Source organism: Rhea americana, unplaced genomic scaffold (assembly GCF_003343005.1).
Source record: "Rhea americana isolate MKP2758 unplaced genomic scaffold, rheAme1 scaffold_74, whole genome shotgun sequence".
Lineage (NCBI taxonomy): Eukaryota > Metazoa > Chordata > Aves > Rheiformes > Rheidae > Rhea > Rhea americana.
The window spans coordinates 1,718,845-1,742,713 of record NW_028186912.1 but is presented as its reverse complement, the minus strand read 5'-3'; the positions used below and the strand labels follow the sequence as shown (position 1 = coordinate 1,742,713).

Genomic DNA, 23,869 nt, shown 5'->3' with positions numbered 1-23,869 from the left:
GCGGCGCCGCGCCGACCCCGGCGCAGGGCTGCCCCCGCCCTTGCGTGGGGGTGGCGGTGCCGCTGGGGTGGAGCCGAGGGAGCGGGGAGGGGAGGGGAGGGGAGAGTCTCCTTCCCGGCGCGCAGCTCGGCGTGGCGGTTTGAGGTGTCCGTGCAGTGCGCCGGGTTTCTTTCGGGGGAGCTCCGGACAGAGTTTCGCCCGCTGATTTTTGCCCCCCGGTTCCTTTGTAATGCTGTGGCTATTGCTGAGTCAGGCAACACGGGATGGGAAAGCTGTGCTGGTGTTATAAATAGTATTGCAGAGAGCTGCTCTGAGGTGAGAACTGGCTGGCAGATCTTAGGTGTTTAAGCTGAATAGTTCTACAGCTAAGGGGTAGATCAGTGGTGTAAACGATTACATACAACAGATCTGGTTTGCTTTTTATGCTTTGCTTTGCTTAATATTTTCCTGTCAATTTTTGATTGAACAAGGAAGGCAGGTAGGAAATGGATGAGATTTACGAGACGTGTCTTCGGAACTACCATTTTGGAATTTAACAAAATAATGTTAATGATAAACTTCAGCTTTATTTTTAAAGATACATTTTGCTAATTTCAAACTGTAAGTCAGGTTAAGCTGTAAGGAAAATATTAACAATTAGGAATGTGAGCAGATCGTATGTGTTTTGTTTTGTTTTAAACACTACTCAGTAGTGCCATATGTATACAAGATCTGTGTATGAAGTCTTTCTTTAAGATTTTTTTTTATAATGTCAGCTATATAGCAAAATAAAATAAGGCTTGGTAAGCATGAAGGTTTTAAAGATGTTTTTAGGTTAGGAGTTGTTGCCAGTTATTGGAGCCCAGGATTAGCAGTGAGGCATCCTATATTTTTATATACTGATACTAGCAGTTAATTATAAAATGTTGGCTGATAATAGGCATTATAGGTGGTTACTTTCATAATCAAATTAATGCATTTTCCCTCATGGATTTTTGTGAAGCTATTTTACTTATTAACACAGGTTTTCTGTTTGTGTTGCTTATAGATATATTTGAGGAAAGATGTTTGGAATCTTTCTGAATCTAATATCAGTTTGTTATCTACCAAAATAAAATTCTGATAGTTGAAATCACTAGGCATTGAATTATTAATTTTAGAGCTGGCAGGACTTTGCATAGTCATGTGGTAAATTCTGATTTTTCTGGAATAAACACATTAGTAATTTATATCCATAGGCTATTGCCAAGCCTTTTCTATCCTTTGTTTTGTTTCAGAATCTTTGGCACCGAGACATTTCTCTGGTTGTGTTTTATTTTAGAATTAAAATATTCCCTGTGTGCTGCTGAAGAAAAGTCCATAGTACCACTGTGGAACAGAAATCTTGCAAGAGCATAAATTTACAAAGCAGTATATGTGTTATTGTACAGAGAAAAGCAAAGGGTAATGTTGACTTTAAAGGACATTGGGGGAGGAGGGAAAAGGAAGAAATAAAGCTTTCTGCCAGGGAATGAAAGAATTTGTTCCTGGGAAAGCCAGTCCATCGTGTTTCCCCAAATGGCTTCAGTATTCCCATAAATCACAAAAATACTGCCACACCTTCATTGTGGAAGGATCAAGAAAAAYGTATTGGTGCTACTTATGCCTGTATTATTAAGACTGGCAATGGTAGGAAAGCATTCTGTCACTGAAGGTGATTCTTCAGGAAACACTGCACAGATTCATTATTCCTCTGAGTTATTTTCTCCATTGAATGACAGTATCATTTGTTATGTCCAAGCAAAAGGAATAATACTAGAAAGACAGTTGTCTTAAAGGGGAACAACCTATTCACTAGGTTTTAAGATAACAAAAAGAGATTTTTATTCTCCTAGATGTGATAATGTGTAGAGGCTTCCAGCCCCTATGGGAGTCTAGTACTAGGTTTGTATGTAAATAACAAACAGGTAGTCTCTATAAAGTCAGGTTATTATTTAAATATCTTTAATTTTTGCTTTAAGGTATAGTTATCTATTTAAAACTCATTGTAGGGCTTTAGAGGTTTTTGATTATGCAATTATGCAATTGATTAGGCAATGAGAAAGAAACAAATCTCAGTACTAATATATTTAAGAGAATTTTATGGCACATTATTTCTATACTATAGAAAATGATTAAACATCCTTGATGAGTTTAGAGTCTAAAAGTACAACACGGAGCAGATAAACCAGTGTGTAGTTCTTGTAACTGAACGATGTACAGAACATCCATGTCACCAGTTTCATGAGGAAAAGRTGTGAGAGCTTCTGCTGAGTGCTTATTGTTTATTAAAAGCGTAGAGGGATGATGAAATGCATCAGTAACTTGGGAATTAGTTACAGGTGCAAAAGAACTGTAGGCCGAATGCTGTATGTGAGAAAGATTCATATTTTTGAGGTGAAGGAAGAACAACTGTCTTGAATGTGATTAACCTGAATGACTAAAGAGTATTTAGCAGGAAGTAGAGGAGACACAATAAGAGAAAGATAACATTGATGTTACTGCCATTGAAGCACATGGTGTGTTGGTAATTTATATAGATAAAGTTAATCAAGATCTGAGTAGGAGGACTGAGTAAAGAAATAGGATTCAGTGAAAGCTTATATTGAGAGATGGTGCAAAACAGTAAGTTGGAGTAAAAATGGTATCAAAATTGTGTGGCAGTAGTGGATGCTAAGAGCTGCCAGCACTGCTGGAGAGGAGAGTTAACTTCTGTTTGGGACTTTGAGATACTAATAAAAAATCCTTTCTAAAGAAACAAGGGGGATGTAGGAATTATGGGAGAGGTGAAAACTTGTGGTTTGAGAAGGCAGGAGAGCAGATGATAATCTATTTCAGAAGATTAGAAATAAGTATGCTTATAAATGGAAAGTAAACAGATGAAGGTGTGATTCCTTACTCATCTGTTACTTAACTGTGTTTGTTTGCAACAAAACAGATTTTGAGCGGTGACTTGCATGAAATTCTAAAATTCTGTTCTTTATTCCCCAAATCCTCCTGCTTGCTTATACAAAACATTCTTCTATTGCAGGTTTTCTAGGTTTAGAAAAACAATCCTGAAAATGTTGTCCAGGCTGTTTCGAATGCATGGCCTTTTTGTAGCCTCTCATCCATGGGAAGTTATTGTTGGAACAGTGACTCTCACCATCTGTATGATGTCCATGAAGATGTTCACTGGAAATGATAAGATCTGTGGCTGGAATTATGAGTGCCCAAAACTTGAAGAAGTAAGAATTTAAATTCATGTTATAATACTTATTTTTAATTGATGGATCCTGAAATGCCTCTTAAAATATAGGGCTTCTTATACAATAAAAACAGGCTGTTATGTATTAAAAACAAAACAGTTGCACAGAAATTCCTTTCTTTATTGCCTACTTTTCCCATGCTGGATAGTAAAGCTGTATGCAAATGGTAGTGAGCTACAGGAGGTTTTAATTAGAGTATTTGGTTGCTGGATATCTAGTGAACAGGAAGGATTTTGATATTAATATTGTTTGCAATATTTTATTTCTTAAAAAGGGAGGCTAGCAGTGATGTTTATTTTCTTGCAGAATTTCATGTTTGTGCAGCTTCACAGTTTAAATCTTGTTACTGAAGTTCCTAATGTAAAAGCTAACTAAAGCCCTTTGTAATTTGAACAGGATGTTCTGAGCAGCGACATCATAATCCTGACAATCACCCGCTGTATAGCAATCCTTTACATATACTTCCAGTTTCAGAACCTGAGGCAACTTGGGTCAAAGTACATTTTAGGTAGCGTATTTGATTTTTCTATTTGCTTTACACATTTGAATTGTATTTTTAATAAATCTGGTAATGAATACTAGAATGTTAATACTAACATACGGGATTGGCTTATTTTATTTCTTTGGTAGACGGCCTGATAAATATTGGGGTTCTGCATAGACGACAGTAATTCTTTTTTATGAGAGATTACATAGGATTTTATAAAGACTGGAAATACAGTTCTTGAAATAACCATTTATTATGTGAAATGGTTTAAGCCAATTTTTATTCTTGCTGATAAGAAGTGAGAGATTTTTAGCTTTTATTTCTCACAATATTAATTTGAATGCAGCATGATTTTAAATATCCATGTAAAAACAGTGTTCGTATCAGGTTGTATCTCAGCCTCTTTGCATGTAATATGAAAGATGAGAATTACCGATTTATTTGCTTCAGAAGTGAGCTTAAAGGTATTATTTTTATGTATTTTTTTTCTTAAGGTATTGCTGGCCTTTTCACAATCTTCTCGAGTTTTGTCTTTAGTACAGTGGTAATTCACTTTTTGGATAAAGAACTGACAGGTTTAAAGTAAGTAATGGATGCTTATTCTGTATTTCTTGTTTGAAATGTTTTCCTATACAATAAACCTTGAATTTATTCTTAAAAATGTTCCTCTTATTTCAGTGAAGCTCTACCATTCTTCCTGCTTCTGATTGATCTTTCAAGAGCGAGTGCATTAGCCAAATTTGCACTTAGTTCCAACTCGCAGGTCAGTGTTTTTGTTCTTTTTATTTTGTTTCATAATGCAGCTTTTGAATTTAAAATGTGAACATACCTCAGAAGGAGAAACATACGAGTGACCGCTATAATAGTAATATATAAAAAGAATTAGCTTTAGTCTAGGTATTCTGTATTATCTTTTAGCTAAATTAGTTGTATGTATGAATACTTATGGGACATCAGCTTCTGTGGAAGAACTGCAAGCATTGCTGTTTAAGGCAGCTAGAATTCCTTTACCAAAGTCTTCATTAGAGCAGTTACAGAAATAGGAAAGCATATTTGTAGGGCTTAGATTTTGATTTACATATTGTTCCTAATGTTACAGTTCAGGTGCAGGGAAAAGCATATTTCTAGAGAAAAACTTAGTGGAACAATGACATGTGCGTATGTGTATATAGACACATTCATGCTCTGATGTAATTCACATAGGACAATATGAAGGATTAACAGTAAACTTAGCCTATGATACATAAGAAACTTTATTTTAGAACTTCATATATTAGGAAATAATGAATCTTGAACTAAATTACTTTATACCTATAAATACTGTACAGGGTAATAGATTGTAATAAGTGCGACTGTATTACATATGCAATGTTATAATAGCATATTATATAGTAATACTATATAAATGGTATATTATTGTATAATAGACTGTAGAGTTCTTTTAAAATACTTATTTTCAAGGACCTATTTCACAAACAGGTTTTTGCACAAGCACCCCTCCATGCACATGTCTCCCATTCTCTTTTCAGAAAAAAAAGAGAAAAGAAAATCCTCTCACCTTCAAGGGGGGATTTAGTGCTTCTTAGGTACATTTCTGTCAGCTGAGTCTAGAGAGCAAGATAAAAATAAAGTTAGGATATGGATATGTGGTTCCCAAAACTTTTGAGATGCTGTGATGTAAGTGTCGATTTATGTTAAAAAAAAAAAAAAAACTGTGCGTGCACACATGCACATACGTCTATATCTTAAAGTTTAGAGCTTAAAGCTTAATTAAAGTCTATGCCCACTGATTTTGTAGGGGCTTAGACTACTCATCAGCCAAAAATAGTATTTCACCATTAAATAATCTTGTGGTATAAATAAAGACTGTTGAGAAATTATTGTGAAAGAATATATGCGTTAGTCACTTCAGTTCACCCAACTATTATATTTCAAAGTGTTTTATAGAGTCTTACCACTGTAATGAGTTTACTAAACACAGTATCTGCACACCTTATGAAGAAGCAACCCATGTTATGTACTCTGAGGCCTGACTCCTTTTTTGCCATGTTAGAAAGAGACTTGAAAGGAATATCAGAAACAAATTTGAAACATTATTTTGAAACCAGTCTCCTTAACATAGTCTCATGTTTTTATTTCATAGTTTTCATCATAGAATCCACTTCTCCAAGAACCAAATGTTTGTGCATTTTTCATTTTGTCTTTATGCTAACATGCAGAAATCTCATTTTTTAAGGATGAAGTAAGAGAAAATATTTCACGTGGAATGGCAATTTTAGGCCCTACGTTTACACTGGATGCCCTTGTGGAATGCCTAGTTATTGGTGTAGGTACTATGTCAGGTGAGTGGTTAAAGTCTGAGGGTCTAAACCTTTCCAGGTAAAAAAGACCTTTGAAAGGCTTTGAGATATTCAGGGTTTCAAATGATAGATGTTATCTGTGGGAGTGGAGTGACTCAATCTGTTTAACTATCTATTTACTTTCCTAARTAGCTTATATTTTTAACTATGTATTAAAATAAGTAATGAAAACCAAGCATGTTTAGTCCTATTCATTTTGCAATAAATCTGCAATGTCAATATAATGGTTTCTTAATTTCGCAACACTTGAAATACATAGAAAGCCTGTTGCATATTCAAATATTTTTTTTTAATTTATTTTTATTTATCTATGTATTTTTAATGTAGGGGTACGACAACTTGAAATTATGTGCTGCTTTGGCTGTATGTCTGTTCTTGCCAACTACTTCGTCTTCATGACCTTCTTCCCAGCTTGCGTGTCCTTAGTGTTAGAGGTAAGACCAACTTCAAAAGAGCATCCAGCTTAGTGTTCAAACCATGTACATTTCTTCATTAAGGTGTATGCCAGCATGTTTGTCTTTCTGTTGAAGCAGACAAGGAGACATGCACCAGAAAAGTTACAGTGGCTCAATTGATGGACAATAACTTGTTACCCATTGTCAGTCTCAGTCAATAGTGTGGGTTTTGATCTAACTGAGAGTAAACAAATCATACTTCAAGCTAATAGCTCTCCAGGGCCTTTACTATTTAAAGTTTACTGTAGGTTCACTGTCTTGTTGATAAAGTCTTAATTAAAAAAAAATGTTGAAGCTTGTTAGCTTGTTTATTGTTGTGTTTCTTAAAACATGTACTGAACAGGATCTATTTTTAAATTGCTGTCTTTGCAGCTTTCTCGAGAGAGTCGTGAAGGGCGTCCTATATGGCAGCTCAGTCATTTTGCTCGTGTTCTGGAAGAAGAAGAAAATAAACCGAACCCTGTAACACAGCGGGTCAAAATGATCATGGTTTGTGACTTTTTTCATCTATATTTATGTAATATGCACAGTGAATAAAGRTTTTGTTTCCTGTAGACTTGAATCCTGCATCCTAGTACTCTTGCCCATCTTGCTAATTCTAACATCCTCTCTAAAGTCTACCTGCATATGCCATTTATGCTCACAATGCTGTCATGACCTCACATGCCCTAATTCTCTCCCATTCTCCTGTACAGTACCCTCAGCTTTCTCCTTCTATTACTTGAGCAAGAAGAAGGGTGTGCTGGGGCTGGTTCAAAGCTACTAGTCCTATAAGCCAGAAAAGCTAAAGAAAATGTGATGAGCTAACATTGCAGTCTTCTCTTCACTCAGGACCATGATAGGGTGGGGTTCCTGTCTCCTGTGTGTTGCTGGTTTTCATGAAATTGGTGAAAGTTTAGTGTCTTAGAGATCTTTGTTTGGCTTATTTGTTTTGTCTGATAGTCTCCCTCTTGCCCAAATGACTTCTGGTTGTATTAGCCAAGTTCCAAATTGTGTGAAACACTTGCTTCTGTATGGAACCAGCAAAAGTTTATGTATGTAAATGAATATACAGCTGGAAAACGGTGTTGACAAGAAGTGTGGAACATCAGTATTGGACTTCTGAGTCATGTAAAAAATTTTGAAGTAAAGTGTTTAATCTCAGTACATTCGATGCCTAGTTACAGTTAAAAACTTAATGATTGTTTTCTGTTTGTTTTTTGTTTTTTTAATACAGTCACTAGGTTTGGTTCTTGTTCATGCCCACAGTCGCTGGATAGCAGAACCAGCTGCTCAAAACGCTACTGTAGAAAACTCAGTGGGATTGGATGAGAACGCACCAAAGAGAATTGAACCTAATGTTTCATTATGGCAGTTCTATCTTTCTCGGTAGGTGCCTTCACAGAAGAGAAGTGCATTTCATTGATTACGGTGTATTCTCCATTGCTGCCAGTGATGGTCTTAAGGTAAAATGCTGTTGCAAACCAGCAGCTCTGGCTGCTGTAGGATTCCTTAGAGCCTGAGATGACATATAATAAGTATTTCAGTAGTATGCCATTCTTATGAACTTCTTAAAATAGTATGATCATGGTCAGGAACCAGCTGTTCTGGATGCATCATAATACTGTCTTTTACCGCTAGCATTGGCAYGTTTCAGACCAGACTAGAAAATAAGTTCTGTGACAGCACGGGAGTCAATTGGTGCAGAATTTCTGACCCTTCTCACACAAGTGCAAGAGATGGTCCAAGTCATTCTTTTTTCTTGTAGTTTTTTTTTTCCTGAAGATAAGAGTGCAACTAAAACATGCTATTGGCCCACAGCTCTACTGAAGTGGAAATTGTGATTCCACATTACTTCAGAAAACACAGCACTGTTTCTCTTAGCTTTTTTCCCCTTCCTACCAGCTTAACTTACATCATGGTAGTTGTGATTGGCAGAGGGTGATAACTGACTTTCTGCTTCATAATTTGGAGATCGGTGTTAAATGAATTTGACCTAACTGTTCAATAGTGAATATTTTCCAGTAACTTCTCTCACTGGGATTGCTTGCGTGCTTTCCCCCCCCCCTCCCCCCCCAGGATTAAATAAAAGTTTAGGGATGACTGAAACTTATTACAGTGTTAATACAAAGAATGATTTCTGTATTCCAGTCTAGGACACCTGAATATTCTGATATTGTTATAAAACATCATTTAACTAGAATCTTAGTAACTGAAAAATTATGATCAAACTCTTACGCTTTCTAAAGCAAAAGGATGTTAAAATGTTGTTATAAACTATTAGATTATATATACTATGTATTTATTTTTTTTTCCTCCTCTTTTCTTTTTCTTTAAGAATGACCAGTATGGATATTGAGCAAGTAATCACTCTTGGATTAGCCCTTCTTCTTGCTGTGAAATACATTTTCTTTGAACAAACAGAGACTGAATCCACACTCTCACTGAAGAATCCCATAACATCTCCGATGATGGTTCAGAAAAAGGTCCCCGAGAATTGTTGCAGGAAACAATCTGGACTTCTGCAAAACAATCAGAAATCTAACACAGCAGAAGAAACTTTAATTGCTAAAGATGGAAATGGTAATTTTGAGCATTGTAAAGTCTGAACTGACTCTCAAATATTTATATCAAATAGTGAATTCTGTGCAGCATATTGTATTTAGAACCAAAACTTAAGATTTTTGTAAACTGAAGTTCATTTTGATTTGTTTTTATGCAGCTGAAGTCATAAAACCTCTATTAACAGAGTCTTCAACCAGAGCTACATTTGTAGTTGGCAGTTGCAACCCTGTGGAAACTTCTGCAATCCTTAATAGAAAAGAGGAAGAACTTGAATTACCTAAAGAACCACGTTCTATTGAGGAATGTGTTCGTATACTTGGAAATGCAGAGGTATGGGAAAAATTTTTTTAACCTCCGCTGTAACTTCTAATTTAAGAGCTCTTAAAAATCACTTTCTAGTGTTTAAATGATCCTATTGATTGTGGTGTCTTACTTCAGAGCTATAGAGCTTTTATAACTGGGTGAGTGTGTAAATATTATGGCATAGAACCCTAGACTAGTCTTATCTTTTAAAACAAAAACCTCTACGCCTTTTAGACATTTCTGCTTCAGTCAGTTTCTGCTTCTGTTACTTTTTTTACTACAGATAGAAAGTGTACATTTGTCTGTTTTTTTTCTCAAGTTATAAATAAATAATATTTCATTATGAGTCTTCCACCTTTACTCCCAAGATAAGAGAGGGGCAAAAAGGCAGCTTCTTCCTTCATTCATGACATACCAAGTAATTCAAGCTTTACTGTAAATCATGCACATGAGTGCGTGTTTGAATGAAAGGCCTTTTGCCATGTTCTTGCCTGCTATGAAACCTCACACTGACAGTTGGCTCCTTTGGATATAATCTGATAATGCTCCAAGTAAAGTTGCTACCCTTTTTCATTTGGAAACATTCCAAACTATTTTCACCAAGACAATGTCTACTCTTTTTTTTTTTTTTTTTTCCCTCTCACCCTTTACATTTCCAGAAGGGAGCAAAATTCCTCACTGATGCTGAGGTTATCAGCTTAGTTAATGCTAAGCATATTCCTGCATACAAACTGGAAACCTTGATGGAAACTCAGGAGCGTGGTGTGTCCATTCGTAGACAGATGTTATCTAAGAAACTCCCCGAACCTTCATCTTTGCAGTATCTTCCTTATAGGAATTACAATTACTCTTTGGTGAGTAGAAGGCAGACGAGCAGAGTTCAATGTAGAACCATTTTCCAAATGTATGAGATATATACATCACTTCAAGCAGACAGATGAATGAGCAATAAGCTTGGTCAAAACTGCTGTGAAAATTGCAAATACAAAGTACTACTGAGTATTGCTTTGGATTGCTTTTAAACAAAAATTTTGCAGCTTAACCAAAAGAACAATTTCCTACCAAGGTATGCAGTTGCCTTATCTCATAAACGTGGGATTCTGCTAACACTAAGTCTTCCATCAGTTGAGTGAAAGTTTTAGCTCAAGTTAAAATGGAAACTTACTTAAAATTCATTTAACAGTATTAAGTTAAAATTGTTTTAATAGTATTTAAGACTTAATAAGATTCAACAGATCTGTCAAATAGATTTTTAACAGAAGTAGCTGTTGATAGGTCTAGCTATAAATAGCTGACGCAAATTAGAACAGTTTACTCATACTTGAAGTTTGATAATCGTACATAATTTTGTATGATTTTGTTATGAAGTATTGCATTTTATTGATGAGTTGGTCATAGTAGAAGGAACTTAAAGCTATAATGTGTTGAGGTGAACGTTGCCTCATGGGTAGAGTTGTGGGTTTTTCGCTAAGATAGCTTTTTGTGTTCACATATACGTACCACGATAGCATACTATATAATCTTAACACCTTTTGTATTCTTGTAAGGTTATGGGAGCTTGCTGTGAAAACGTGATTGGATATATGCCTATTCCTGTAGGCGTAGCAGGGCCACTGTTCTTGGATAACAAAGAGTTTCAAGTTCCAATGGCAACAACAGAAGGATGTCTTGTGGCAAGCACAAATAGAGGTTGTAGAGCAATATGTGTAAGTAACTTCTAGAAAGAAGACTGCCTGTTAAATTGCTTGATCAGCTTAAACATTTTCTATAATATAAAACATTTTATATGCCTCTTTTAGGAGGTGGGGAGGATTTGAGGCATGTTTTTGGTTTCCTAAAATCTAAAATTCAGTTTTGGTAATCTTGCTTTATTTCTGTTTTGATTTTAGCTTGGTGGAGGAGCAAGCAGTCGTATTCTAGCAGATGGGATGACCCGAGGGCCTGTTGTAAGGCTCCCCACTGCTTGCCAGGCTGCGGAAGTGAAAGTTTGGCTTGAAAGCTCTGAAGGGTTTAAGATAATAAAAGAAGCTTTTGACAGCACAAGTAGGTTAGTATAATAGTTACTTGGACCTTATTTTCTGATGCAAGACTTCTGTGGACCCTAAAAGCTCCCAATTGTATTTCTACATACTGTACTTTAGGAGATTACATATTCACTTTGGCTGTCTCATGTAGCATGAATCTAAGAAAACATTTTTTATTATTGTTGCTGTGGTTATCTATCAAGGCTAGTAATAAATATTTTCTGATGATAAGCAGTAAATGACTGGATCATAGTAACAAGTTGGAATTGAGAGTATTCGATATGTGTTTTATTTTGTCTAAGCATTTAAAATAAATATACAATTCACTTGGATCTTCAGATGCCAGAAGTAGTTTAAAGTTTGAAATCTAGGTTTTCAGATATTAATATGCTAGGCCTCAGAAACCATAAGATAAACTAATGCTAGATCTGAAAGGCTAAGAAACGTAAAACAGTATTAAAGTTATTTTAAGCACAAGACTTTCTTCCAAGACTTGTAATTACCTGCCTTATTTGTGAACTTTTAGAGAAAGATTGCCATATGAGTTACGTTTCTTACTAATCTTATGAGTGTCAGCCAAGGACATGCATGCCTTTCAACAACAGTCACTTGTGCTGCTRTTTAAAAGCAGTATTTTCCAACTTTTGTTTGCCTTTAATCTGCATGAATAAAGCTCTGACCTTGCGCTGTTATGGAATATAATTCCCCCTTTCTTTCTTCTTTTTCTTTTTTCTTTTTCTTTTTCTTTTTTTTTTACCTGCTGTAGAAGATGCAAGAATTTTCCAAGTCCTCACTTTTTGTTGGTAGTAGGTAGTCAGATATTTGGTGGAATTTCATGGGGTAGAATTTGCATTAGCACTTCAGGATTCTACATTTCATGAAGTTCAGGGCTAGAAAACAWGGAATCAGCAAAACGTTTCACTGGTTTTTTTCAGGAGCAGTGAAACATAAGGTTTGAAAGTATTTATCTTGAGAGAACTATGTGCRTGATAGCTGAAAATTTATTTTCCCACACTGAGGGGAGAAGAATGCAGATAAGTGAGGTTCATGGAAACATCTATAGTAATTTGCTGTCCTTGAAAGTTGTAAGTAATCATTTAATTTTCTTACAGGTTTGCTCGCCTACAAAAACTTCTCATCAGCTTGGCTGGTCGTAATCTTTATATCCGTTTTCAGTCTAAAACGGGGGATGCAATGGGAATGAATATGATTTCAAAAGTAAGGCCCAGTCTCTTTAAATCTTGTAAAAAACATACGTTTCGTGAATAAATAAATAAATAGTGTCCCGCTCATCTGTGACTGCCTGGCATGTGAAGACAGAGATAGGACTTGCAGGCAAGCCAYATTTGTTTCCAGTGCTATAAAATGAAAAAACTGTTTGCTTTACGCAAACAGGATATGAACAGTAAAAGAAAGGGTTAAAGTCACTTTGTGTGGGAGCTTTTCTTGTGTGTTTCTTTTAAAAAAAAGAGTATTCTTGTTAATGTAGGACTGTCTGCTTGGTTCCTTTGGGCCAAAGACTTTATCCAGCAGTAATTAATCTGTTGCTGTGCTTACCAGTCCTTTTGAAGAAAGGATTAGGAATCTGATGAGTGGCAGCAAGAGCAGCCATGCGGAAGAAACTGGGCATGATTCATGGTTTGAGGCAGAGGGGAAGCCTTGTACGGCTTAAGACTTTGATACTGACTGCCTGTCACATTTACTCAGAGTAACTACATAAAGGATCAGGCCATACACAGGCACTAAATCTACTTGAAATTTGTCTGACTTCCTAATGTATAGAAGCTCCTTCCCACTTCATCCAAAATGAATCCTTTTCATGCCTGTAGTGTTTCACTCGGTTCAGGCTCTGTCTTATGGGCAATCACGTACAGTGTATCTAGAGAGTCCATACACACTAGGAAGGACCAAGGGCTTATTTATTACAATTTATTATTCCCATATTTGCAAATGGTTAGAAAACAATAGCAATGATACTACCATTTGCTCCTCTTTAAGATTCCTTCTGAAAACTCTGTACTTTTTCTCAGCTATAACTGATAGTTTAAAGGTTTAATTGAATCTTGCTGTTCTGCTGTCCTTGCTTAATGTTCTACAACCCTAATGAGATACTAGTTTTTAATGTTACCTGTTTCTTTTAACAGGGTACTGAAAAAGCATTGGCAAGGTTGAATGAAGAGTTTCCTGATGTTCAGGTTATAGCTATTAGTGGTAACTACTGTACAGACAAAAAGCCTGCTGCCATAAATTGGATAGAAGGAAGAGGCAAGTCTGTTGTCTGTGAGGCAGTGATTCCAGCCAAGGTTGTCAGAGAAGTGAGTGTTTGCTTTATTTAATTTGTTTAAAATGCATATATTTCACAAAATTGATAACAAACTTACATTTCATATTTATGAAGTAAAGTATGTTCCATGTAGGAATGATTTCTATGCATATTTTCAGACTRTTGTTGTAGGATGAGTCATTTCTGTTGAGAACATCTTAACAGTAGATGTTTTTTACTGTCTTTTCTAAGATGCTRTGCTACATATTTTATGATGAATGCGATCCCTCACTTTTCCTTTGAAAACTATTCTATTGTTTGATCTTACACTTGGAGTTTTGTCTGACAGAACCTATTCATTCTGATTGTTTTATTTATTTCTTGTCTYTTGCACAATCCTGGCATTCTCTTTTAAAGTTCACTTGCCCTGTACTACAATGAGAACAGATAAGTCAGGTGCTTCACTTTAATTCCAAGACTACCTTACTTTCTATGATGACTAAATGCAACATTTATAACCATGCTGGTGCTAGTCACTGGCAAACTTGTCCTACATCATAAGTGCTATCTTAGAGCCAATCTTGCCAGCTCAAGTGAAAGAGAAATCTATGTGTAGGATTGGGTTGGCTGTGTGTGTGTGTCTTGCCTGTTAACCTTGTCTCCAGTATTGGCCAAGACACAATATCCGAGGAGGAGTTTAACATACAATACTTGCAACACACTTTCTGCACCAGATTTTCTCAGTTGCTGTTTTTGCATACAATCGATCTTTTTTTTTGTGTGTGTGTGTGTGTGTGTGTGATACAAACTTTCAGAGTTAATATCCTAAACAGAATTCCACAGCTCAGTTTCACCTTGTGAGAAGAACTTTTTCTTAATATTATTTGATGATGCCTTAATTAATTATGGAAAGAAACAATTAACAAACTYTTCTATACCTCTCAAGACTTTACAGCTCTCTAAAGAGCCCCTTCTGCTTTCCTAGTTATCTCATTTTCAGACTGAAGTGAGCTAGTTTCTGTATCAGGCATGAATAACCAGATTATCTTAGCATACCTTTGCACATGTTTGTCACCTGTGGATCTTTTTTGGTTGTAGCGTATCCTTTCCAAATTGTGGAGACAGATGGATGTAGTATTCAAAGTGTTTGTAGCCTGGATTTATACACTGGCATAATTATGTTTTCTGGATTTTCTTTTCTATTAATTTTCTAATTGTTCGCCTTTTTGACTGCTACTTCAGTGGAAGTGTCAGAGCAATATCTATTATAACCCCAAGATTTCATGCCAGAGTAATAATGGCGAGGCCATCATAGTTTCAGTAACTTTAGGCTTTTTTTTTTTTTTTTCCCTGACCATGTACATGCATATCTGTATTGAACTCTCTAAATTACTTTGTATCTTTATCAGTATCATAGATTCTTGTGCAGATGTTTATCATCTGATTTCATTCTTACTGTACTGGAATTTCTTAGTTTTTTTTTTTTTTTTTCTTATGGCAGTATCATGTTTGTTCCCTTTGATCATTTAATACTAAATTCAGTGTAAACCTCTTACCTGAAACTTTCAAAATCCAGTCAGTATGGTATATTTATATCACTTAATTTGCTATTATTATGCAATAGAATGTTCAAGTGTCAGGKTTTTTTTACAACTCTTTGGTTTAGTTTTGTAGTATTACTGTCTGGAGCAACTTGTGAGAAAAGATGCTATCATGTCAAGGTGAATTATTGGGGTTTTCTTTTGTGTGTATGTGTCAAATTTACGTACACTTTTTGTATGTTTCATACTGAAGATAAATGAGTATTTGAAAAGGTGAGAGAAGGTAATTAATTAAATTTTCCTTAGAGTTCTGTAGCTCTAAGGAAAACCAAATGCTCAGCACTGACTTTTCTGTTGTTATTTGATAGGTACTGTCTGTATCTGAAAGGGCTTCTTTTGAACAAAAATAAAGTAGATACAGAACAGAGTCAAATTCTATGTGGAAGTATACTATGGAGGCCTTATTAACATGAAATAGAGTATTGTAACTGATGCCTAAGGAAATGTGTAGTAAAAGTGTATCGCTTTGCCTAGGTATTGAAGACTACTACAGAAGATATAGTTGAAGTTAATATAAACAAAAACTTGGTGGGTTCTGCTATGGCTGGTAGCATAGGTGGCTACAATGCACATGCAGCAAACATTGTTACAGCCATCTACATTGCTTGTGGTCAGGTAAGTTGTTCTGTAGGAAGTCAGCCTTTCTTACTTCAGTTAATTCTGTATTGGACACTTTTTGAGTGTTTTGGGTTTTTTTGCTTTCTTTAATTAAAGGATGCTGCACAGAATGTGGGCAGTTCTAATTGCATCACTCTGATGGAGCGAACTGGTTCTGCCAATGAAGACCTSTATATCAGCTGTACAATGCCCTCTATAGAAATAGGAACTGTAGGTGGAGGCACCAACTTGCTCCCACAGCAGGCCTGTCTGCAGGTAYAAAGCAGAAAGTTTAAAGCCACTTACCTTCTTAAATCATAGCTTGTTTTCATGTTGTATATATTGTGCCTGAATGATGTTGTCAGGAAGGGTCCTCTAGAAATTCCATGAGATGCAAATTCTAGAATTTCCTAATTATCTTCATGCATCTAATTTTTAAAGCTTAGTATTTTTACTATTAAAGAGATTTAAAGCTAATTAATTGGATATAATTTGAAAACTTAAATTTAGCCTAAATATAAATGTTTTATAGGATAACATTTTATTTTTTCTCTCCAGATGTTAGGGGTTCAAGGTGCAAGCCAAGATAATCCTGGTGAAAATGCCCGTCAGCTTGCTAAAATTGTATGTGCTACAGTGATGGCAGGGGAATTATCACTAATGGCAGCTCTTGCAGCTGGGCATCTAGTCAAAAGCCACATGATCCACAACAGGCAAGTGCAAACTTTCTCTGCTGTTTCCCCCTTCTTCCATCCRTACTAGAAGACTCAATAATAATTACATTAACAATTGTTAATAGTAATGTGTCATCTATYTAATATGGTCATCTTATTTATTTATTTATTTATTTTAGGTCAAAAATGAATCTGCAAGACCTTCAGGGAACCTGCACAAAGAAAGCAGCTTGAATAGTAAAATAGCTTTGAAACAAAGAATTGTTTTAGAAACTGACAAGGTGCACAGGAAGAATTAATGTAATATGAGAAGTCTAGAATGAAAATCACCTTCAGCTCAATTATTTCTGTGGAAGATAAACTGAAAGATCAATGGACTTGCAATCAGTGAAACAACTTATGCCTTTGACCTTCCTCAGGACTTCTTGAGAAGTCCTCTCAGTGGTCTTGAATATGGCTTTAGAATTCTTACTCTTACTCATGGTTTTCTGAAGGGTCAGTCCTATGTTTTTACAGGTTGAGAGTATTTTGACTAGTAAACTCCTAGTTACTACCAAGATGAAAAGTGATAAAATGTACTTTGTATGTTTAAAAAAAAAATTGTCTAAACTTGGCTAGAATACACTGGTCCTTGCCATCTTTATTTTCTGGTTAGCAAGGTATGTTTTTAAAGTGATGGCAAGCCTAATCACTTTCTATGAACTCCCAGTTTTAATTTTGTTCACAGTTTAAACTTAAGGTTTAGGCTATGAGATGATTTTATGAGTCATATTAGTTTTATAGAAGCATCAGTCTATTTATAGTACTTCATTTGCTGCTTTTTCAGCTAAGCAGCACTCAATGTTTTAACTCCACAATTTAGGTTATTCTTTTAAGGAAAATTTGTGATGTATGGAGTGTATTAAATGTAATCCTTTACTGAAGCAGGAAAAAACAGTGTCTTCAACTGTTTTGTTGTTTCAGTCAGGTAGAGAAAAAGATTCTGAAACCAGTAACTCCAAAAAAGGACTGTGTCAGACAGTAATACTTTAAGTAAATGCAGTTTGTTAAACTCCTTTTGATGGGAGTGGATTCAGACAACAGGAGTCAAGGACAGATGTTTACACTTTTAAAAGAAATCTCTTGAAGTGCAGTGTTTGCATACTAATTTTTTTTTTTTTTTTTTTTTAGTGTTTCACACTTACTCCTACGGAGTAAGTGTGTATCCACTACTTAAACTGAGATAAAATAAAGCCAGAAAATCACACTGCTCTTTAATACTATTTTTTCTATGTGTTAATTCCTTTTTAAACTTTTTTTTTGAAGGGGGGAGTATTTATTTTAAGAAAAACTCTTGCATTGTCCTTTTTTATTTTTTTAATGAGAAATATTTACTAAGGGAATCCAGTGAAATGACAAGTTAATGCAACAGTTTTGTATTAAAATACTGTATTTGGACCAGTGAAGCAGCCTCAGGTGTTCTTAATGTAATACAGGAAACCTGTTTTTTTTCTGGTTTGATTTGCCATTGGGAAGCTTGCTAAATACTGTCTAGCTAATCACAGAATGAAATCTGTTAATATGCTTGGGGAATTTTATTGGTATTTTTTTGGGGGGGGAGGCGGCTCTTTAAATTTTCTTTTCAGTTAGAAAGAAAATTACCAGTGGATTGGCCTAGCTGGGTTTCTTACAGGAATGCAGTGGCATTTCTAAAGGGGTGACTAGCAAAGGTGCTCTTCTAATGTGCAAATTTGGTACAAATCATGATGGGTTGTTTTGTATTCCATCAACACATTAATATTATTGTAATGATCTCATAAAACTAATGTACAAGCACGAAGACATACTACATGCTAAATGCTATGATAGCATGTAAATATCATGAATGTTCATCTTCCTGCAGTATTGTTAATAGTTACCATTTTATTTAAGGAAAGTTGGAACTACTATGTTTCTATGTTCATTCAGTGATCTTATTTAAAGTAACACTGTACTGGCAATAAATGGTGGTTCAGTGTTCATTTTGGTGAATTTAACTGACATTCTGTCTTGCAGAATTAACATTTTGTATTACTACTAAATTGTGTACATTTTGGTACAGACTACTTTTTCAGTTTCAGTAAAACAATGGAAAACATACTGGCTTAATTGTGATATTTTAAGCTTAATTCATGACTTAGTGAGGTAAGAGAGTTACGGGAAATGAAACTAGACATAAAGTCAGTGCAGCAGGGATATGATAGTTGTTTGCAGAAGCCTGTACACATTTAGTCTCCTTAAAGTGGAATTACTCAGTTTGCCCAAATAGGAGAATTAATTCACTTCAGCATTAGTGATGTCTTCTGTTGAAGTCCATTTGAGTGTTTCTCCTATCTTGCAGATAACTGATTAATTATACCTTTTGCAGGCTTATGTGCCCACCGAAAGATGTTCAGGGGTGCTTTTTATCTGCTAGTTGGCATCTGAATTTCTGCACTGCATTCACCAGAAAAATGTAATTCTATCAAAATACATAGCATTGTTTAAGTATAATTCTTGCAAGAGTAAAGAACCTGTCAGTACCACATGAACTGTCTGATACTAAACATTCCAGTAAGAACTCCATAGTCCATGTTAGCAGATAATGGATTAAGCATTTAGTCAATATGCCACTAAAAATCTTGGAAACTATTAAAAGGTTAGAGCTCCAGTCCTGGATCTTCAACAGTGTGCTACAGCCATGTAGTTAAGTCCAACTTAACTAGGAACTTTTCCTTTTGAAAACTAAAGCAGCTGGCTGGAATCAAGTTCCTAGAGCTGCAGCAATCTACCTGATATACTATTACAATTAACATGTTTTTTCAAATGTTCTAAAGCCCTAGAAAAAATTAAAACTAAAATCTGTATTTGATTATAACTAATTTGCTCCCCTTTTACCTAGCTTTACCTCCTTTCTTCTGTGTGTTACAGTTCCTTTTCTGCTGTAATGAAAGTTTCAGATTTGTGAGACTTTGAAGCTCTGCAGCAGCTGCAGTTGTACTGATTTTGTCCACCTTAATTTTCCTCAGCCAGCGTAGTAAGTTACCTGTGAAGTATATCTTACCTTACCTAGTCTTACTGACAGGACTAGTGGCTTCTGCTCAAACAGGTAAGTGATGCAAATCCCATTCATGTCTAAGACAGCAGAAGTTTGTAGGGAATGCTTCCTTGGTTACTGAATGCATAAGCCTCAGCAGGGAGCCCTAGCACACACATTGTACATCAGTTCCCAGAGAAGAACRTGACTGAACCAGCCAAGTTCAAGTCTAAGTCTGTCTGTGCACTGCGTGTTGTTATACACAGCATAATTTTCATTCTTGGTACTACTATTAGCATTGCACATCTGCACCTTCCACATAATGTGGATACAACCCTGAAAAAAGCTTGAGCAGATGGTTCATCTACCACATGGAAACACTAGGGCYTCCAGCCCCAGCTTTCATCGATCTTCCCCAATTACAGAATCTAGTAACACTCCTACTAGGACTCTTAGTCTCTCTCTTTTTTTTTTTTTTTTTTTGGAGGGGGGGGGTGGTGGGAGAGTGGGGGTGGAGGTGAAGAAGCTACATCTTGGCAACAGTTATCTGCTGAGGTCCACAACAGCCAAATAAAGACCACTCCCTCTTCCAGAAAAGAAATGTGTAGGTTAGTCCATCTTCATCATGAAGAGCACAGAGATGAAATAACTGTGCCATAAAATTACACTGCTGACCAGCCTGACCTAGAACCACCAGCAGAAAGACTAGACCAAGGCAAGTCTATCAATCAAGCTCAACATTGCAAGACTAGTTGCATAAAGCTGTAGCTTTCAGCTCTCCAGCAGCTACCCCAACACAGTTTACCAAATTGCTTCCCATTTACCCTGTAATAATTATTGGGCTCTACAAACAAATGGAAAGCAGTCCCAAGGGGTATGCCTTAGCCTGCACAGTCTTTAATCCACTTTCTCAGAAAACAGGCCTTCAGGCAYACCCGGCTGCTGTGTAAAGGTTCACTGAAAACCATACCTCGCCCTCAAAATGAATGGGCAGTGTTTCTACCCTTTTGCCCAGATAGTGTTTAAAATGGGCAGACCTGCCAGAGACACAGACATCACTGTTTGAAGAGTTTTTCAATAAACAGAGCAGCACTTTTTCAGGAACTGTCTTGGGTTTCCCATGTGATAATTGTTTCTCCGCAAGGCTAATGAATTTGACAATCACTAAAGAAATTTTCTCACGGCAACTTCTTCAACATTTAAAACAAAGCACACCACTAAAAATGGTAATACAAAATCTTAAGGGACACATTTCTATAGCACAGAAAACCAAAACTAATTTCAGCTTTTGTTTTGGTAATACAAGTTTCAGAGTCAACTCTGGAAGCMACCATGGGTTAGGCTGGCCAGCTCTTTAAACCATCCCACTTGAAAATTTTCCTACTTTGCTAGATGATGCAGAATAAATTATAATTTGCATTAATACTGAGGCTAGTAATGATTATAGATCATTGGTTACATGATTGTTTCTGTTTCTGTCACTCTCTGTAAGCTTATGTATGCCCTTAACGTAAGATGGTCTCTCACCAATTGACACATCCTTGCTTGTGGTGAAATGAATAATGAAACCTCCTTGAGTTACCTACTAAGAAAGAAATGGAATTACTCAATGAATCAGCCCAGTGTTGAAATTCTGTCAGCAACTTTTAAAAATTTATATTATGTAATAGACTAATTATATATTATATAGCTGAACGGAGTAATTCTTTTTTGTAACAACAGCCTTGCATGCAGATTTATGAGGTGGAAGGCTTTTTGTATTGAATTCAACACTAATGAATGGAAAAAGTGCTATACACCTACTCTGAAAGCAGTTCTGATACAAAGAGGTGGAAAAATGAGCAGTCAGGCCCAAAGTCTGTGAAACGGCTAGATAAAAGTCTAAGTTTTAATAACAAGAAAGAAAAAAATTACATACAGCTTATATCATCTAATTGACCCTGCCTTACCATTCATGATACTTCAATGTACAAACAAGGGCTGGATCACACATTTCATCAGACATTTCCTTTCAGGAGTTCTGTGGGGAGGGCTCTGTGCATGAAAAATTTGAGCTCCAGAGCTGAGTTAAAAAGATCTAGCACAAGATGTGCATCCAATTATTTCCCTGACACAGACAGTTGTATAAGAAAGGCATCAAAAGGAGCTGAACAGATCCTAGGTGGCTAGGAGTAAGGCGTCTACTGTCTATTTCTATCCCAATTTTTCKCTATCATCTATCGCTTTCATCTGTCTGACCACTTTTGTGCCTGCTGCATGTCTTCAGCAAGTGCAGAACAAGGCCCTATTTATTTACTTCAGGGTATATGGTGCACTTTAGGGCTTCCAAAACCAAGGCCCTAAAGCAGCCCAATAGCTACAGGACTGTGTCAGTGCTACCTTTGACACAACTTGTGAGGGGCTTTTAGGATGTTCTGTTTGTGCAAGGGAAAAAARCCACTTGAGCCCACCTATTTTGCTTAGTCCTACCAGCAGTTTGTGCAGTTTAGGCTACAATTCATTTTCTGCATTGTTTTTTTATAGTTCCTTAGACTGGGGCAGAGCTACTTGAGGCAGCTGCAATTGGAGAACTTCAAATGATGTGCATGTCAAAGTAGAACGGTAGACACCCTCTTCTTACTATCATTTTTTCTCAAGCATTTGTGGTAAAACTGTCATGCACCTCTTAAGCAGAATAAGCTGATRAACTTTTTATCACCAGAAAAGGGGAAAGAAATGATGTCTTATAGAAACTATACCTGCAAAACCCTGAAGTGCATTTTTGACTTTTTTACTTTTCCTAGCTATTTTTTTTTATAGTCACACACGCAGGGGTGTATATGTGTGTGTGTGTGTGTATATATATATATATGTATATATATATGTATATATATATGTGTGTATATATATATATATATATATTTCATCCTAACTGCATTATGGCCATGTTAACAAAAGCTAATATGTATACAAGAGAAAATCTAATTCATGTTTTTAGAAGTTTAAGGAAGCTTTTGAATTGTAGGTCAAACCTTTTGTTTACTGTTTTCTTCGTGTATTTCACCACAGGCCTCTTTCAGCAATCAGGGCAATGCGTACACTGCGCAAGCTGTGGCAGTCACCTGGGGTGTGGTTTCTTCTGCAGGAACAGACATCTCCTGGGTGAATTTTACTGTGCCCTTTAGGGCTGTACTCCCGACTAGCTCAGATATATCAGGGTTTAAACAAAGCCTATTGCTGTGGTGGTAGAGCACATTTTTGCTATTTCTCCTTTGGAGGTCTTCAGCCTGTGTCAGTATTTATGTTATTTATTTATGGGAGATAGGGGACAACAGCACTGTTGTGGAGATACTGATAGTGGAAAGACACGCGTTATACTGTTTACTTTCCGTGTGGCATGAAGGGCTGTTACAAAAATGACACACTGTTCAAAAATGACAAGGGTTGTACAGAAATGACATAGGAAAAACCAAGATAGCTCTGAATTTGCAAGGTGCAAGAAGCCGTGTCCGACTGCTTCTCATAACGGAGGCTGATCCCTCCAGACACACGGTGGCAAAACCTGCAGCGTCCTGATGAGAAACCAAGGGGCGGGGGCTCTGCTTTCTACAACCGTATGGTCTCGAGTCCTGTTTCACGCTCTGCTATCCTACACGCTTATCACAGCTATTCGAAAACAAGCCCCCGACATCCTCCTGCAATAAATTCCTTATATCTTCACGTAGATCAGTGCTGAGCGAAAACCTACCGAGGCGCAAGCTCAGGCGGGTCGCAGAAATCGCAGTCGCCTGCATCACCGTGGCAGGGGCAACCCAGCAGCTACCTGTGGAAAATTTCATACAAGAGTTACTTGTGGCTTTCACTGAAAAAGAAACCAAAACTGAGACTTTCTGCTTCTAGCTATAACCAAACCAGTGACTATAAATTATGAAAATTCCTCCCCCCCCCCAAAAAAATCAGCAAACTATCATTTTATGTTTTAAAATACATGATTAGTAGAAAACGGTCAGTTACATGCAGCACATCATTATAGATTATTTAAATTGAAAATGTCAGTATGCACCATAAAACTGCACATTTTCCCTCACGCTGTGCTGATTTTGTACAGATGATTTTGATTAAGAAAAGAAGAGGGGGAAAAAGGGAAAAAAATGAAAAAAAGAAAAGAGGAGAAAAAAAGAAAAAGAGGGAGCAAGAGAAAAAGAGGGGAGAAGACGACGACCAGCGGGCTCGCCTCGGCTGCCCGGCGCGGCCGCGCCGCCCGCGCCTCCCCTCAGCGCGGCCGCGCCGCCCGCGCCTCCCC

At 36.5% G+C, this 23,869-nt stretch overlaps 1 protein-coding gene across 2 annotated transcripts in view; it reads left to right on the top strand.

Moving 5' to 3' along the window:
• The window catches only part of HMGCR (3-hydroxy-3-methylglutaryl-CoA reductase), a 19,193-nt gene extending 524 nt beyond the window's left edge, over positions 1–18,669 (top strand). The window contains exons 2-20 of one of the 2 annotated variants that reach the window (XM_085321974.1): positions 3,029–3,224; positions 3,642–3,753; positions 4,227–4,314; positions 4,411–4,495; positions 5,969–6,074; positions 6,420–6,526; positions 6,920–7,036; positions 7,764–7,915; positions 8,865–9,109; positions 9,249–9,421; positions 10,054–10,248; positions 10,942–11,100; positions 11,284–11,441; positions 12,531–12,636; positions 13,563–13,733; positions 15,757–15,897; positions 15,997–16,155; positions 16,438–16,592; positions 16,733–18,669. In XM_085321974.1, coding sequence (XP_085178100.1) covers positions 3,060–3,224; positions 3,642–3,753; positions 4,227–4,314; positions 4,411–4,495; positions 5,969–6,074; positions 6,420–6,526; positions 6,920–7,036; positions 7,764–7,915; positions 8,865–9,109; positions 9,249–9,421; positions 10,054–10,248; positions 10,942–11,100; positions 11,284–11,441; positions 12,531–12,636; positions 13,563–13,733; positions 15,757–15,897; positions 15,997–16,155; positions 16,438–16,592; positions 16,733–16,787 — 2,649 coding nt within the window. In that variant the 5' untranslated portion in view covers positions 3,029–3,059 and the 3' untranslated portion in view covers positions 16,788–18,669. The remainder of the gene's footprint in view (positions 1–3,028; positions 3,225–3,641; positions 3,754–4,226; positions 4,315–4,410; positions 4,496–5,968; positions 6,075–6,419; positions 6,527–6,919; positions 7,037–7,763; positions 7,916–8,864; positions 9,110–9,248; positions 9,422–10,053; positions 10,249–10,941; positions 11,101–11,283; positions 11,442–12,530; positions 12,637–13,562; positions 13,734–15,756; positions 15,898–15,996; positions 16,156–16,437; positions 16,593–16,732) is intronic. The other variant, XM_085321973.1, reaches the window with a different exon arrangement.
• Positions 18,670–23,869: the final 5,200 nt, after the last annotated feature.